The 16786-nt window shown below is 39.0% G+C and overlaps 2 protein-coding genes across 2 annotated transcripts; one reads left to right on the top strand and one right to left on the bottom strand.

Moving 5' to 3' along the window:
- Positions 1–6792: 6792 nt before the first annotated feature.
- Positions 6793–7966, bottom strand: LOC127198104 (electron transfer flavoprotein subunit alpha, mitochondrial-like). The gene has a single exon (XM_051155899.1). It carries the CDS (start codon positions 7913–7915, stop codon positions 6914–6916), a length of 1002 nt encoding a protein of 333 aa, XP_051011856.1. The 5' UTR covers positions 7916–7966; the 3' UTR covers positions 6793–6913.
- A 4913-nt stretch (positions 7967–12879) lies between these two features.
- On the top strand, positions 12880–13185 carry LOC127197942 (10 kDa heat shock protein, mitochondrial-like). The gene has a single exon (XM_051155756.1). It carries the CDS (start codon positions 12880–12882, stop codon positions 13183–13185), a length of 306 nt encoding a protein of 101 aa, XP_051011713.1.
- The last annotated feature ends 3601 nt before the right edge of the window (positions 13186–16786 follow it).

Genomic DNA, 16786 nt, shown 5'->3' with positions numbered 1-16786 from the left:
AGCAGATAGATGCCACATCTTACCTTCACATGAGTACATGTGCATGTGTTTGTGTGTGCACACACAAACACACACACAGGTACACACTAAACATTTTTGAAAACACAGTTTGATGAAAATGTCCTCCACTTAAATTCACCCTCAAATTAAACATTTTTGGTAACACTGCCTAAGATGACTGAAGTATCAAACAGAAGGCTAACACTCATGCTAACGAGATTGGCCAAGTCTCCTTGGTTTTGCTTCTGAACTTCTGCAGTGATGATCTTCCCTGGGCTTTCCCTGCCGCTGCCCTTACCTCCTTCTCACTATTTCCAAGAGTTTATCTCCCTCCTCCTGCACCTGCCAGGCCACTGTCTACATCCAAGATAAGTTAAAACATAAAGTCAAAATCTCAAACACGGCAGAAGGGAAGACAGGAAGGTCTACTCAAAACACTCTGGCAGGGATTATCTTTAGTGGCCAACATACAAGTCTTTTTTTTTCTACCTTTATCTTCCAAATTTTCTTCATTGAAAAAAAAAATAACTACAATGAAAAGTGACCACTTTAAGAAAGAAAAGGAAGCCAGGTGTGGTGATGTATGCCTGTAATCCCAGCACTCGGGGAGGCAGAGGCAGGTGGATCTCTGTGAGTTCGAGGCCAGCCTGGTCTACAAAGCAAGTCCAGAACAGCCAAGGCTACACAGAGAAACCCTATCTCAAAAAACCAAAAAGAAAGAAGGTGAGGCAACCAGCCCCCTTAAGGACCCCCATTAAGGCCAAAGTCTGGAAAAATGTAAAATCAGCCTACTCAGTCCTCCCTTAAAGACCCTCATTAAGGCCAAAGCATGTAAATTTCTAGAGGGTCCAAGTTTGAACCAAGGACAGACAGATATCAGATCACTGTGTGTGTGTGTGTGTGTGTGTGTGTGTGTGTGGCAGGGACAGAAAAAAACCTTGAAGAGTCCAACTTGACTCAAGGTCTCAGTCTGTGCTCAGGGTCCAGCTGGACTCAAGGACAACCAGCTGTGTTTAAAATTTCCACTACCCCTCCCCAACTAAAAAATTTCCTAAACACCTCCTGTGACTGCTTCAACCAATCTTTTCCATAGGTTAACTTGCCCCTCCACCCATTATCCAACCACCAAACGCCAAGACTTGTAACTCCCTGCTTGCAGCTTTTCTGCCCAAATGCCAACCAATCACATACTGTAAAACTCATTTCTTTGTCTAAAACCTATAAAAGGCCTGTGCCTCTGTTTCTCGGGGTCTGCAGCTTGAAAGCGATGGCTCAATAAATACCTATTCCTATGCATTTGCACCAACAACAGACTCCATCTCTTAGTGGGTACTCCGGGAATAGACTAGAGATCTCTCTAGAGGTCTCAGTCTTACAAAGGAAAGGAAAAGAAAAAGAAAGAAAGAAAGAAAGAAAGAAAGAAAGAAAGAAAGAAAGAAAGAAAGGAAAGAAAGAAAGAAAAGGAAAGAAAGAAACAAAGAACGGGAATCTGCCAAAGTTCCATTCCCATGAGTTTCCCTCTTGTTTTCCAGTGAAGTGGCCTTGGGTAAACACACTTGTCTGGTTTAAGCTCGAAAGCTACACCATTGAAAACTATGTTTACACAGGTAATCTTCCTCTCTCCAAAAAGAGTGTGTTCAAAAATTGAATTCTGAAAAGCAAATAAAATATATGCGTACATTAGGGAAAGTTTATGCTTCCCAAAAGCTAACGTTTGCTAAGCAAACTCCATATGCAATGCCACTCAGATCTGCAGCTTCACGTTAAGATCTAAGGAGATCAAACATAGTCTATTGAATTTTTTCGATGTGCTTTTTTAGATTAACTGCTGCATTTAAAACATCTAAGCTAAGAAAGGAAACTATAAAAGGTGAACATCCAGGGAGAGAGAATGAGACACCTCCCTTCCTCCCACCTGCATCTGCACTGAGGTCCTAGGGCCACAACAGAACCTCTCCACTTTGGTATCTCATGACTCCCTTAAGGAACCCAAAATAAACCTGTCTCCCTCTGCCAAGAAAAAAAATCACAGTTTAACTAAATGTTGCCAAATCTAGATGACTATAGACTAACTCCTAGTCCTCAGACTTAAACAGTAAGCTGTTGGTTCTGCTTACTAAGGGTCCCCACCCCAGCCAAGGTGTCTAGGTCAGACATCCATCAATTCCTATCTCTTAGCTGCTCTCCAAAGGCTCGTTCTTGCTGACCCTTCCTCTAATAGTGTTCCAGCTTCATTTTCATTGCTGTATAAAATACCCTGACAAAAAGCAACTCGGGGGAGAAAGGGTTTATTTTAGCTCGTAATTCCATGTTACAGTACACTACTTCAGAGGGTTAACAGCAGCCAGAGTTTGGGGTAGCTGCTGATAGCCCATCGCATCCACAGTCAAGAGCAGAGAAAGGAGTTCGAGCATGTGTCTTCCTTGTCTAAGTTCAGCTTGATTTCTCTACTCCACACATTAGGACTCCCAGGCGTACAGAATTTTTGCTGTTAATTTAAAAGTATGGTTCAATTAGTGTTTATTACTAGGCTTATAATTCTTGCAATGGTATTATTTACCCACTTTCACAATCAATGAAGACACACTGATATATTTCAGAATAGCCTTAATTTACCTGAGGCATGGCAGATATTTCCCCCCAAGCCACCTTCCATTATCTTCCAGCCTCTATCCGAGGCCATCTGCTTCTAATATTTATATTTGGGCTACCTACCATCCATAATCCCAAAGTGCTTGCTAAGGTTGTTCATCTGGGCCATTTCTTTCCATGTGGAACTTCAGAGATCCTCCTCTGGGCCCACGTGGCTCCTGTCTATCCCATGGCCATCTTCCTCCTCCTTCTTCCTCTGGTACCCTTCTGCTTCTCCTTCCCAGAATTCTTCTCTCCCAAAGCCCACAAACTTCATTCACACCTACCCCGTTCTGCCCTGACCAGATTTAGGCATTTTAATCAGCCAATCAGGAATAATTTATTAAGCAAGGTTATACATCCAATCCTTGGGGTGCCTAACAGTTTGCTTGTAAACACTAGGAGTCTTGGGGGACATATAATTAACAAATACAAAGCACCAGACCATCCTGGAATGGTAGCAACTTCAAAGGACTGACTCTTCTCATATTAATTAAGACAATCCTTCACTGAGACTCTCTTCCAGGGTAATACTAAGTTGTGTCAGGTTGACAATTAAAGCTTAGCCACCACAGAAAATCTATTTGTAGTAATGTTTTCCAGAATAGGAATATAATAAATATGTATAAATATTTAAAGTACATAAATGATCAAAAATAGATGGACATGTAATCTAACTTTTCTTTCTACAATATTGCATATATGATACCTTTCTTAATTTTTAAAAATGCTGTTATGTTAAGACACCTTACAGTGGAAGCTATTTTAGCTAAACTTTCTGATAAGTAGGTAGTAAAATGGCATCACATATCACAATATATTGTATCATTCACTTTTGCTTCCCTGGGACCAAAATACATGACAGAAACACTTAAAGTCCAAGTTAAGCATTTGGCTCATGGTCTCATAAAAACTTTGGTCTGTAGTGGTAGAAGAAGCACAGCAGCAGCATGGTCTGCAGAAGTGCGAGTTTGTACCAGTGGTTGTTCACATGATAATAGATGAGACATAGACACAGCAGGCCAGAACCATGCACAAGTACCACCAACTAATTCTTGCTCTTAGTGGCCACCAACCAGGCCACATGTCCTAAAAAATCAATAGCCTTCAAAAAACAAAGCACCACTATCTAGGAACAAAGTGTTTTAAAAATGTGAGCTAGCAAGAGCTTTTCAGGGGCAAACTATAATATACATCATGGTCATATACCTAACCAATAGTCTAATGAATAAAAAAACTACCAGTTGAATTGGTACCTATGCAAGATGATATTGCATTACAAGGTATGGACAAATGTTTTCCTAGGAATTGAGAAATATGTTGGATAAGCTGAATTTCCATATGCCCAATGGTGATAATAACAGCTGACATGGAGGAACACATTACCATGCCATTTTTATTACTGTTGCTCTGTAGTATAACATGAGATGAGGGATGGAAATTTCTCCAGAAGATCTTTTAGTGTACAGAATTGTCTTAGCTATTTGGTGTTTTTTTTGTTTTTCTATATGAGGCTGAGAGTTGTTCTTTCAAGGTATGTAAAGAATTGTGTTGGCATTCTGATGGGAATTCCATTGAATCTGTAAATTGATTTTTATAAAAATGGTCATTTTTACTATGTTAATCCTCCCAATCCATTAGCATGGGTGATCCTCCCATCTTCTGACATCTTCTTCAATTTCTTTCTTCAGACATGTGCTTCCACTTACTTAGAGTTACACCAAGATATTTTATGTTTTTGTGGCTGTTATAAAGGATGTTGTTTCCCTAATTTCTTTCACAGTCTGTTTGGCTTTGTATAGAGGAGGGCTATTGAATTTTTTGTTGTTGATTTTGTATTAAGCAACTTTGCTGGAGGAGTTTATCAGCTGTAAGAGTTCCTTGGTAGAATTCTTGGGGTCACTTATGTATATTATCATATCATCGGCAAATAGTGATACTTTTACTTCTTCTTTTGCAATCTGTAACCCTTTGATCTCCTTTAGTTGTCTTAGCTAGGACTTCAAGTACTATAGTGTGTGTGTGTGTGTGTGTGTGTGTGTGAGAGAGAGAGAGAGAGAGAGAGAGAGAGAGAGAGAGAGAGAGAGAGAGAGAGAACACAGCCTTGTGTTGTCCCTGGGCTTTTTTGAGACTTTTGATGACGCTTCTATTTTTCTAAAGAGATATAGGACTATTTAACTTGTTTACATGATCTTGATTCAATTTTGGTAAGTAGAATATATCCAGAAATTTTAACTTAGATTTAAATTAGATTTTCAAATTTTTAAGTAATACCTCATGGGTCTTGGGATTTCCTCAGTGTCTGTCATTAAGTCTCCCTTTTCATTTCTGATTTTGTTGATTTATATACTCTCCTGTACCTTTTGGTTAGTTTAGCTAAGGGTTTGTCTATCTTGTTGATTTTCTCAAAGAATCAGCTCTTTGTTTCATTGATTCTTTGTATTGTTTTCTTTGTTTCTAATTTATTGATTACAGCCTTGAGTTTGATTATTTCAAGCTGTCTACTCCTCTTGGGTGTGTCTGCTTATTTTTTTCCTAAGGCTTTCAGGTGTGTCATTAAGGCTCTTGTATGAGATGTCTTCAATTTCTTTATGAAGTCACTTTCCTTTTTGCATTGATTTCATTGTATCACATAGGCTTGTATATGTTGTGCCTTCATTTTCATTGAATTCTAGGAAGTTTTTTATTTCTTTATTTCTTCATTGAGTAGAGAGTTCTTCAGTTTCCATGTGTGTATAGGCTTTTTGTTATTTCTCTTATTGTTCAAGTTCAGCTTTAGTCCATGGTGGTCTGATAAGATACAAGAGATTATTTCAATCTTGTAACTATTGAGGCTTGCTTTGTGACTATGTGGTCAATTTTAGACACAGTTTCATGATGTGGTGATTAAAAAGTATATTCTCTTGTGTTTTGGTGAATGTTCTGTAGTTGTCTGATAGGTCCATTTGATTCATGGAATCTGTTAGTTTCATAACTTCTCCATTTAGTTTTTGTCTCAATGATCTGTCCATTGGTGACAGTGGAGTATTGAAGTCCCCACTATTAATGTGTGGGCTTTGATGTGTGATTCAAGCTTTAATATTGTTTCTTTTATGAATGTGGGTGTGCTTGAATTTGTAGCATATATGTTCAGAAATGAGATGTCATCGTGGTGGAATTTTTCTTTGATGAGTATGAACTGCCCTTCTTCATCTCTTTTGATTAATTTTCATTAGAAATCTCTTTTATTAGATATTAGAATGGCTATTCCAGCTTGCTTCTTGGGTCCATTTTCTTTGAAAAATCTTTGTCCAGCCCTTTACTCTCAGGTAATGTCTCTTTGTGGCTGAGACATGTTTCTTGTACACAGCAGAATGATGTGTCCTGTTTATGCATCAATTCTGTTAGTTTGTGCCTTTTTATTGGAGAGTTGAGTCCATTTATGTTGAGAAATATCAATGACTAGTGACTGTTAGAATATTTTATTTTGATGCTGTTTGTGGAAGTACGTTTCTGTGTTTGTCTGCTTTTGGTTTTGCTGTAGTGAAGTTATTTATATCCTGGGGTTGTTTTGTTTTGTTTTGTTTTGTTTTGGTTTGGTTTGGTTTGGTTGTGGTTAATCTTTTTCCTTCTAGTATCTTCTGTAGTGGTGTGTTTGTGAATAAATATTGTTTAAATTTGTTTCTGTTGTGGAATATATTGTTTTTTACATTATGGTGATTGAATAGTTTGCTGGGTATAGTAGTTTGAACTGGCATCTGTGGTCTCTTAAGGTTTCTGGCTTTTATGGTCTCTGCTGAGAAGTCAGGTGTGACTCTGATAGGTTTGCCATTATATGCTACTTAGCCTTTTTCCCTTGCAGTTTTTAATAATTTTTCTTTGTTCTGTCCATTCAGTGTTTTGATTATTATGTGGTGGGTGGATTTTCTTTTCTGATCTAATCTAATTGGTGTTCTGTAGGCCTCTTGTATGCTTTAGGCTTGTCTTTCTTAAGACTGGAGAAATTTTCTTCTATGATTTTGTTGAAAATATTTTCTGGGTCTTGGAGCTGGGAACCGTTTCTTTCTTTCTTTCTTTCTTTCTTTCTTTCTTTCTTTTTTTTTTTTTTTAATGTATTTTATTACAGAATTAGAAAATGCCAAAAAATAATTGTTTGGAACCACAAAAGATTAAAAAGGAATATAATAATTGATTGATCAAAAGGCATTTTAGCTGCTGTTAGCATATTTTCTTTCCCCAGATTATGAATTTCTACGATTTCAGCTGAATACTTTTGACAGTTTCCTTAAGATACGATTTTGATTTATGTTTTCTTCCATATTTCTGTCATTTCAGGAACCACCTTAAATAAATCTGCGACTATTCCATAATCTGTGACCTGGAAAATTGGAGCTTCTGGGTCTTTGTTAATAGCCACAATTGTCTTGCTGTCCTTCATCCCAGCTAAATGCTGGATGGCTCCAGATATTCCAACAGCAATATAAAGTTCTGGCGCTACTATTTTTCCTGTCTGACCAACTTGCATGTCATTGGGAACAAAGCCAGCATCCACAGCAGCACAGGAGGCACCAACTGCAGCATGCAGTTGATCTGCCAGGTCGTAAAGAAGCTTAAAGTTCTCTCCACTCTTCAAGCCTCGACCACCAGACACCACCACTTTGGCACCAGTTAGTTCTGGTCGATCACTTTTTGTCAGTTTCTGGTCAAGCCACTCTGATATTCCCACTGGTGAAGAACTTGGTGCCTTTTCTGAGCCAGCACTACCTCCACTTGCTGCTGCAGCCTCAAAAGATGTTCCTCGAACAGAAAACACCTTCACTTTTTCGTCACACTTTACTGTACATAATGCATTTCCTGCATAGATAGTTCTCACAAATGTGTCAGGTGACTTGATCTCAATGATGTCAGAAACTGGGGCAACATCAAGTTTGGCTGCTACTCTGGGTAGAAGGTTCTTTCCAAAAGCAGATGCTCCAGCACAGATGTGTGTGTAATTAAACTGCTTCTGAGTTTCCAAAATCAATGGTGTCAGTTCCTCTGGAAGGAGGCCTTTGTATGCATCATGCTGAGCCACCAAAATCTTTGCTACACCAGCTACTTTACAGAGGTCCTGGGCCACCTTGTCACATTTGGTTCCAGCTACTAAGCAGGACACTTCACCTCCAAGGCGCCCAGCTGCAGTGATGGTGTTTAGAGTAATAGGTGCTAGAGAGTTATTTGCATGCTCAGCTATTACCAAGGTACTCTGAAATCGGAGCAATGAGGTCGCCCGCCGGAGCTGCCGAGGCGCCGCTGCTTGAAACATTGTCTCTTTTTCTGTTCTAGTCAGCCCAGCTATACCCTCGGCCTCAGCGTCCTGGAGCGCGCGCAGGAGCCGCTGCCCCCTGTCTCTTTCTTCTAGACCTATTATTCTTGTGTTTCATTTTTTCATAGTGTTCTTGATTTCGTGCATGTTTTATGTCAGGAAATTTTTAGATTTAACATTTTCTTTGACAGATGCATTGATTTCTTCCATTATGTCTTCTACATTGAAATTCTTTCCTCCATCTTTTGTATTCTATTGGCTATGCTTAAATCTGTAGTTCCTGTTTTCTTCCCTAAGTTCTCCCTCTCCAGGCTTTCCTCCAGTTATGCTTTCTTTATTGTTTCTATTTTCATCTTCATAGCTTGAATAATTTTATTGATTTCCTTTACCTGTTTGTTTGTATTTTCCTCCATTTCCTTCACCTGACTGTATTTTCCTGTAATTCTTTCAGTGATTTATTCATTTTTTCTCCAAAAGCCTTAAACCTTTTGCCTATATCTTCTCATTTTTTTAAGGACTTCATTCATTTCCTCCATTACCAATTTTCATAAGCTTAGATTTAATGTCATCTTCTTGAGTTTTGGTTTTGTTAGGGGATCCAGGGATGCTTGCTGTAGGATAACTAGTTTCTGAAGACGTCATATTGATCTGGTATGTGTTGATTGTGATTTACCCTGGCCTTTGGCCATGTTGTTGTCTATGGTGTTGACTGGTAGATCCTATTGCCCACTGGAGTTCTTGGGGAGGAAAGCATGGAGAAGCCTGTGCAAGAAGCTGTATGTTTCTGTAGGTACCCTCCTCATATCGGCGAGAATGGTCTTAGACTGGCTGGTGGTGGTTCTCAGGGACTTGCCTGAGGTTCTCCTCAGATGTATGATCCTGGAGACCAAATGGACTCCTCAGGATCCCGGGGACACTATTCTCACTAAGGTAAGTCCTGGACTGGGCTGCCCTGTTACTGGATTTCTTGCTCCAATGGTAATGAGGCCCAGCTTCCCAGAGACTGTGCTCAGAAATTGTGCACAGATACTGTGCTCACTGGGTCAGGAAGCTCAAGGTTGGAGCTAGACACCCTAGTACCAAGGGTGTCCAAAAGTTAGGGCCATAAGGCACAGAAGGTGTCTTCCTCATGGCCATGACTGAGGGCACCTGAGGTTGGATCTTTATGTCCCCACCCTGGAATGTATCCACTCCATGAGAAGGTCCAAGCTTGGTGCCTTGAGCTTCAGTACCAAAGTAGCTGCTGTGTAGTGGTGAAAGTGGGTACCCACAGTAGGGACCATGTAACCTCAGTACCACAGACAGAGCAGGTTCCCCTGATTTATCTGGGTGGCCTAAGGGTTGGACCCATGAGTTTCCCATACCATAGGCTCTGGTCTTACCTGGGAAACACAGGCATTGGGGCTTCGGGTTCCATAGCACATTCCGTTGGTCACTCTGCTCTCACTGCTGTCCTGATGTTCAGACACTGTGAAGACTTGACATCACCATCTTGGAGCTCCATTAAACAAATATTAAGTAACTGGATTAGACAAAATAGAATTATCCTCAAAATTGGAAGGTATTGGTGTCAGCTGTGCTAGATGCTGGTCAGCAAGTACAGTGGTTGTCATGGCAGAGAGATGAAGCTAAAAAAAAAAAAATAGAACAAAATAATATAGCAAGGTGCGTAAATGTTGTTTGATAACAACTGCTTGGTGAAGGGTGTTATGATGACCTACAGGAAAAAATCCAAGCTGACAATACTGTAATACAACAATGTTGTGTTGCAGCTTTAAGAGCTTGAGATATGGTTGAGGATTCAAGGAAAAGATAAACATCATTTAATAGTATAATACAAGACTCTAGAGAAGCCTTCATAGACTTCTTACAGAGATTGACTTCAGCCCTAAATAGAGCCATATCAGATAGGATATCAGATAGGAATTGATTCAGAACTCGGTATTTAAAAAATGCAAATAATGAATATCAGAGAGTAATTAAACCATGACAAGCAAGAGAAGCCCCAGTAGATGAATGGATAAGAGACAGAACTTATATTGCCTCTCAGGAGTATCATGCTATTATCATAGGACAAGCCATACCCAGAGGTATCCAATATCAGAACACCCAGTGCTTTAATTGTGGTGAATTTGGCCATTTACAAAAAAAATTGTAAGGTTAAAAGCTCCAGACCTCAAAATATAAGGTGCACCAACTCTTGGGAAAACAGTAGTCATAAAAGAGAACAAGCAGATTCTGGTCATAATAGCATACCAAGGCTTTCAGTGATTTGCTACCACTGTGGTAAGTGAAAACATTGGTCTAGGAATTGCAAGTCCAAGAGGGACATATGAGCTAATTAATCTCTTGCCATCAGGAAGAAGTGGATTAACTTCTCAAGGATTTTTGTGCATCCAGGTATTATAGCCGGGGATTACAAGGAAGAAATTAAATAATGGTATATTTTTTAAGGAGATGCAAATTAATTCAGGGGATAGAATTTATCAGCTCTTACTCTTTCCTTGCATCAAGGGCAAAGCTGCTTCAGTAGAAAAAAAAGGTACATTTGAGAGTACTGGAAAATGTGTGTTCTGGCAAACAATGGTTAACAATCACAGACTCAAATTAATGGTACAAATGCACTCCTGAAATAGAACATTTGATAGATACACAAGCTGACATGAGTATACTTTTCCAAAAGTCTTGGAATCTAGATTGGCCACTTCAGAAATTTAATACACAGTTTATAGGAATTAGTAAATTATCTCAAATATGACAACGTGTATAATAGATTAAAAGTGTGGGATCAGAAGAGCAAACAAGGAAGTTGAGACCCTATGTGCCAGACATACCCATGAATTTACAGGGGAGTGATCTTTTTTACAATAACAGATTGCTCAATTTAATATATCTGCAATCCCAGAGACAACCAATGATGAAATTATGGGTGAAGTGATAGGTGTCCTTGGGGAAGGTGTTGTTACATGTAGTCAAGAACAATCGGAAGCTATGCCCATTGTCCAAATACAGGACATCACAGGGATTGAGTTTCCAAATTTATAAGAGGAGCCACTGCTGAAATACAAACAGCTCTACCTCTAAAATGGATATCAATCAGACCTGTGTGGTAAGAAGAGTGGTCCATAAAAAAGGGAAAGCTGCAAGCACTTGAACAACTGGTATAAGAGGAGCTGGAAGCTCAACATATAGAAGAGTCTACTAAACCCCGGAATTCCCCTGTGTTTGTTGTAAAAGGAGGAGGAGGAGGAGGAGGAGAAGGAGAAGAAAGAAAGAAAGAAAGAAAGAAAGAAAGAAAGAAAGAAAGAAAGGGAGTATGGTAGAGGACTTAAGCAGTGAATAGAGTAATTCAACCAATGAGTCCTTTACAGCCTATAATTCCTTTACTGCTTTTGTTATCTAGGTCATAGCATATAATAATATTTGATTCAAAGAATTGTTCTCACAATACCCTTTGATGAGCAGGATAGGGAAAGGTTTGCTTTCTCGGTACCTATTCTGAACAACAGTGGTCAAATAAAGATACTACTAGAAGGCACTTCCACAAGGAATGTTAAATAGTCCAACCTTATGTCAAAGTTTTGTGCAACAACCATTAGAAATTATTTGTGGGAAATTTCCTCAATCTATCATTTACCATTACATGGATAATATTTTGTTGGCTGATTGTGACACAGATACTTTAGAGAAAATGTTTAAGGAAATATAAAAAACTCTGCCATGTTGAGGGTCCCAGATTGCTCCAGAAAAATACAAAGAGGAAATTCAATTAACTATTTGGGCTATACAACAAGTCAACAAAAAATGTCGATGACAAAAGGCACAACTCCATAGAGACCAGTTACAAACTCCTAAAGATTTTCAAATTTTAATGGGAGATATTAACTGGCTGGGGCCTACAATTGGATTAGCTACTTATGAGTTAAGTAATTTGTTTGAAACATTACAGGAGATTCAAACAGTCCAAGATGTCTAACAGCTGAAGCAGAAAAAGAGTTAATTCTGGTAGAACAAAGCGTACAATATGCATATGTGGATACAATTGATCCCAAACTTTATTGTATTTTGGTTATTTTGCCTTCAACTCACTCTCCTACTGGTCTCACTATGCAAAAGGAAGATAGTATTATGGAGTGGATTCTCTTAGCACATAAACAAAATTAACAATTGAACACATACATAGAAAAGATTTTAGAACCAGCTATAAAAAGTTGAATAAGCCTGCATTAGTTTTCAGGAACAGACCTGGCCAAAATTGTAGTGCCTCTTATTAATGCTAAAATTATGTCATTGTGGGTAATCAATAAAGATTGGCAAAGAGCTTGTAGTAACTACTTGGGAAAAGTAATAATAAATATCTGAAAAGCAAACATATAGTTTATAAAAAAGTTAATTGGATTTTCCATGTATTGTAAAGAGAACACCAATTCCAGAGACACCAACATTCTATACTGATGCAAACAATATGAGAATGGCAGGTTATAAGTAAGACAAAATAAGCAAGGTGATCAAAATCCCACATACCTCACTTCAAAAAACAGAATTGTATGCGGTATTATTGGGTTTTCCTGAATATCTTAGTATAGTTGTTGAACCCCAACATGTAGAAAGAGTTGTTTTGCATAGAGAAGCTGCTTAATTTACTCCTGATAACTCAGAATCGACTTTGTTATTTATGAAATTGCAACAGGAGATCAAAACTAGAAACTGTGCATTATATATTACTCAAATTCATTCTCATACAGGTTTACCAGGTCTATTGGCACAAGGAAATGAGAGAATTGAACAATTATTAATAGGAAAAGTGACAGAAGCCTCAAAATCTCATTAAAAAAAAACCTCATGTTAACAGTAAAGGTTTAAAGATAAAAATCTTGGAGTGCACCTCTGCGTGCGGCATGGACCTCAGGACTCTCCTTGCAGTGACAGCCTGAGTGCAGAGTCTGGTGCTGTGGCGGCAAGTCATGGCTGGACAAGCACTTAGAAAGTTTCTTCCGCTCTTTGACCCAGTTTTGGTTGAAAGGGGTGCCGCCGAAACTGTAACCAATGGTGGCAAAATGCTTCCAGAAATGTCTCAAGGAAAAATATTGCAAGGAACAGTAGTGGCTGTGGGATCAGGCACGAAAGGAAAGGGTAGAGAGATTCAACCAGTCAGTGTGAAAGTTGGAGACAAAGTTCTTCTTCCGGAATATAGAGGCAACAAAGTAGCTTTAGGTGACAAGGATTATTTATTTAGAGATGCTGACGTTCTTGGAGAGTACATGGACTGAAGTCTCTGTAGAAATGGTGTCACATGAAGCTGCCCATTCTGCTGATGCTCTCAACTATTTCACCATGTAAATAATTTCACTTCCTCCCTTTTATAATAAACTGATGGTGCAGAAAAGAAAGGAAGGAAGGAAGGAAGGAAGAAAGAAAAATCTCTATCACTTGGCAACAAGCCAAAAGAAGGAGAAAAAAAAAAAAAAAGCCCTGGAGGATCCAATATGGTAGTGGCAAACACACTGTGTTTGATCACCAACACACCAGTGACTGCACAGCAACCTAAGGACCATACTAAGAACTACAAATCATCAGTGCAGGTGATCCCCAGGTGAGGAGTCTACACTGTGTGGAGCACAGGTGGGTCTGGCCTCCAGCCACCCAGCTAATTCACAGAAAAGTCCCTGGGTTCCTGCAGGCATGGCCACAGGCTCCAAAGACTAGTCATATTCCTGGTGAGGCAAGCAGTTTCTGAGCTCTGAGTCTCAGAAACTGGGTCACAAAAACACCAGCATCTGAGTCTTCTAGACCAGAGGAGACCCCACAGTCTGGAACACAAGTGGATCTGACCCTCATGTCACCTGGCCAATTCACAGAAAGTTCAGGGTCCACGGAGGCACAGGCACAGGCTCCAAGAACTAGCCACATGCCTGGCGGGGCACACAGCACCTATATTCAGTATCTGAGAAGAAACTGAGGGCTACAAAACACTAGTGTCTGACTCTCCTTGCTGAGAAGACACACCACAGTGTGGAACACAGGTAGATCACCCAGCTGGTCCACAGAAAGTTCCCCGGTCTGATCTTAGGTCACCTGCCTGATCCACCTGAAAAGTTCCCTGATCCCCAAAGGTGAAAGGTCTCAACCTATAGCCACTCACCTATGAACTGCTCTCAATGACCAGTGAAGGACACCAAAAACTACTACCTAAATCCAGAGACAGCAAGATGGCTAAAGGTAAGTACAAAAATACAAACAACAAAAGCCAAATTTTTATGGCATCAACAGAACCCAGTCATCTCAAAGCAATCAGCCCTGGAAAATCTAACACATCTGAAACATGACCTCAAATCTTTCCTAATGAAGGTGATAATGGAAGAACTGAATAAAATCTATAATCAAAGACAGAGCCAGAATGAGGACCTTAGAGAGGCCATGACAAAGGCTTATAGAAAGGAAATGAAGAAATCACTGGAAGAAACTCAGAAAAAGGCAATCAGGTGAAGGAAATCAATAAAATGGTTCAAGATCTGAAGATGAGAAATGGAAACAAAAACAAAAGCACAAACTGAGGAAAGCCTGGAAAGAGACACTTAGAGAAGAAAATAGGAACTGCAGAGGTAAGAATCACCAACAGACTACATGAGGGAGAAGAAAGAATCTCTGGTGTATAAGACACAGTGGTGAATCTGGTGTAACCATCAAAGAAAATGTTAAATCTAAAGATTCTGATACAAAACACCCAAGAAATGAAGGACACCATGAAAAGATGAAACCTAAGGATAATAGGAAATGAGAAAAGGGAAGATGCCTAGAAAATATTTTCAACAAAAGCATAGAATAAATTTCCCCAATTTAATGAAAGAGATGCCTATAAATATACAAGAGGCCTACAGAATAGCAAATAGAATAGATCAGAAAAGAAAAACCTCCTGCCACATAATAATCAAAATACAAAATGTACAGAAAAAAGGAAACTATTAAAAGTGGCAAGGGAAAAAGACCAGTAACATACAATGGTGAATCTATCAGAATCGCACCCAACTTTTCAGCAGAGACCATAAAGCCAGAAGGGCCTGTCTTGCAAACCATGAGAGACCACAGATGCCAGTCCAGACTATTATACTGAGCAAAGAATTCAATAACCATAGATGGAGAAAAGAATATATTCCATGAAAAAAACAAATTTAAGCAGTACCTATCCAGAAACCCAGCCCTACAGAAGATACTAGAAAGAAAACTCCAACCCAAGGAGGGTAACTATACCCAGGAAAACACTGGAAATAGAAATCTTCACTTTAGCAAAACAAAATTTAAATAAGCACACAAACACTCTACCAAAACCAGCATCAAAATAAAATGACCTAATAGTCATTTTTCCATTAATCTCTCTCAACATCAATAGTTTCAGCTCCCCAATAAAGAAACACAGACTAATGGAATGGATGTAAAAACAGGATCCAACATTCTGCTGCATACAAGAAACATGCCTCAGCCACAAAGATAGAGTAAAAGGCTGGAAGAAGGTCTTCCAAAAAATGAACACAAGAAGCAAGCTGGAGTAGCCATTCTAATATCTAATAAAATAGACTTTCAAGCAGAATTAATCAAAAGAGATCAGAAAGGACACTTTATATTCATCAAAGGAAAACTCAATCAAGATGACATAAAAATTCTCAACATCTATACCCCAAATACAAGGGTACCCACATTTGTAAAAAAAAAAATTAATAAGGCTTAAACTACACTTCAATCCCACACATTAAAATAGTGGGAGTTTTCAACACCCCCATCTCACCAAACAATAGGTCAATGAAACAGAAACTAAGCCAAGAAATAATAAAACCAACTGATGTCGTCAATCAAGTGGACCTAACAGATATCTACAGGACTTTTCATATAAATACAAAAGATTATACCTTCTTCTCAGCACCTCATGGAACCTTCTCCAAATTTTACTATATAGTAGGTCACAAACCAAACCTCAACAGATACAAAAAAATTGAAATAATACCTTAGATCTTATCAGACCACCATGGGGAAAGCTGGACCTCAACAACAAAAGAAATAAGAAAAGGCCTACACACACTTGGAAACTGAACAACTCTCTACTAAGTGATAACTGTATCAGAGAAGAAATAAGAAAGAAATTAGAGACTTCCTAAAATTCAATGAAAATGAAGGTACAACATAACCAAATTTATGGGACACAATGAAAGCAGTGCTAAGAAAAAAGTTCATAGCACTAAGGCCTTCATAAAAAGATTGAAACATCTCATAACTTAAAGGCACATCTGGAAGCCCTAAGGGAAAAAAAAGAAGCAGACACACCCTAGAGGGCAGATGGCTAGAAGTAATCAAACTCTAGCCTGAAATCAATAAATTAGAAAGAAAGAGAACAATTCAACAAATCAATGAAACCAAGAGCTGGTTCTTTGAGAATATTAACAAGATAGAAAAACCCTAAGCCAAACTAACTAAAAGACAGAGAGACACTATCCAAATCATGAAAATCTGAAATGAAAAAATAGACATAATGAAAGGGAAAATTTTTAATTAGCATTAAAACAGCCAGAACAGCAGAGCTCTCAGCTCTCTGACTCATTAAGAGTGCAGGTTGGCAGGTACGCTAGCCCAAGGCCCCAGATGATAAGTCACAAAGAATGCGGAGCTAGGAAACAAATACCTATTGAGTGTTCCAGGGACCGGCTGGCCGTAAAAGATAGGGAGGATACACAAGGACAAATTCCTGAGAGAAACAGGTACCAGACATGATCGAGTGAGTAATGAGCCAAGACCTGTCATCCGATCTTATGGTGTTTGCCTAATTCCCCCTTGAAGCCCGCACACAATGTTCCTGGTTTGAGTTTAACCAGACGTTTCGTTAGC

The sequence above is a fragment of the Acomys russatus genome, chromosome 14 (genome assembly GCF_903995435.1).
Source record: "Acomys russatus chromosome 14, mAcoRus1.1, whole genome shotgun sequence".
Taxonomy (NCBI): domain Eukaryota; kingdom Metazoa; phylum Chordata; class Mammalia; order Rodentia; family Muridae; genus Acomys; species Acomys russatus.
The sequence above is the reverse complement of the archived record's forward strand: the minus strand, read 5'-3'. Positions and strand labels throughout refer to the sequence as shown.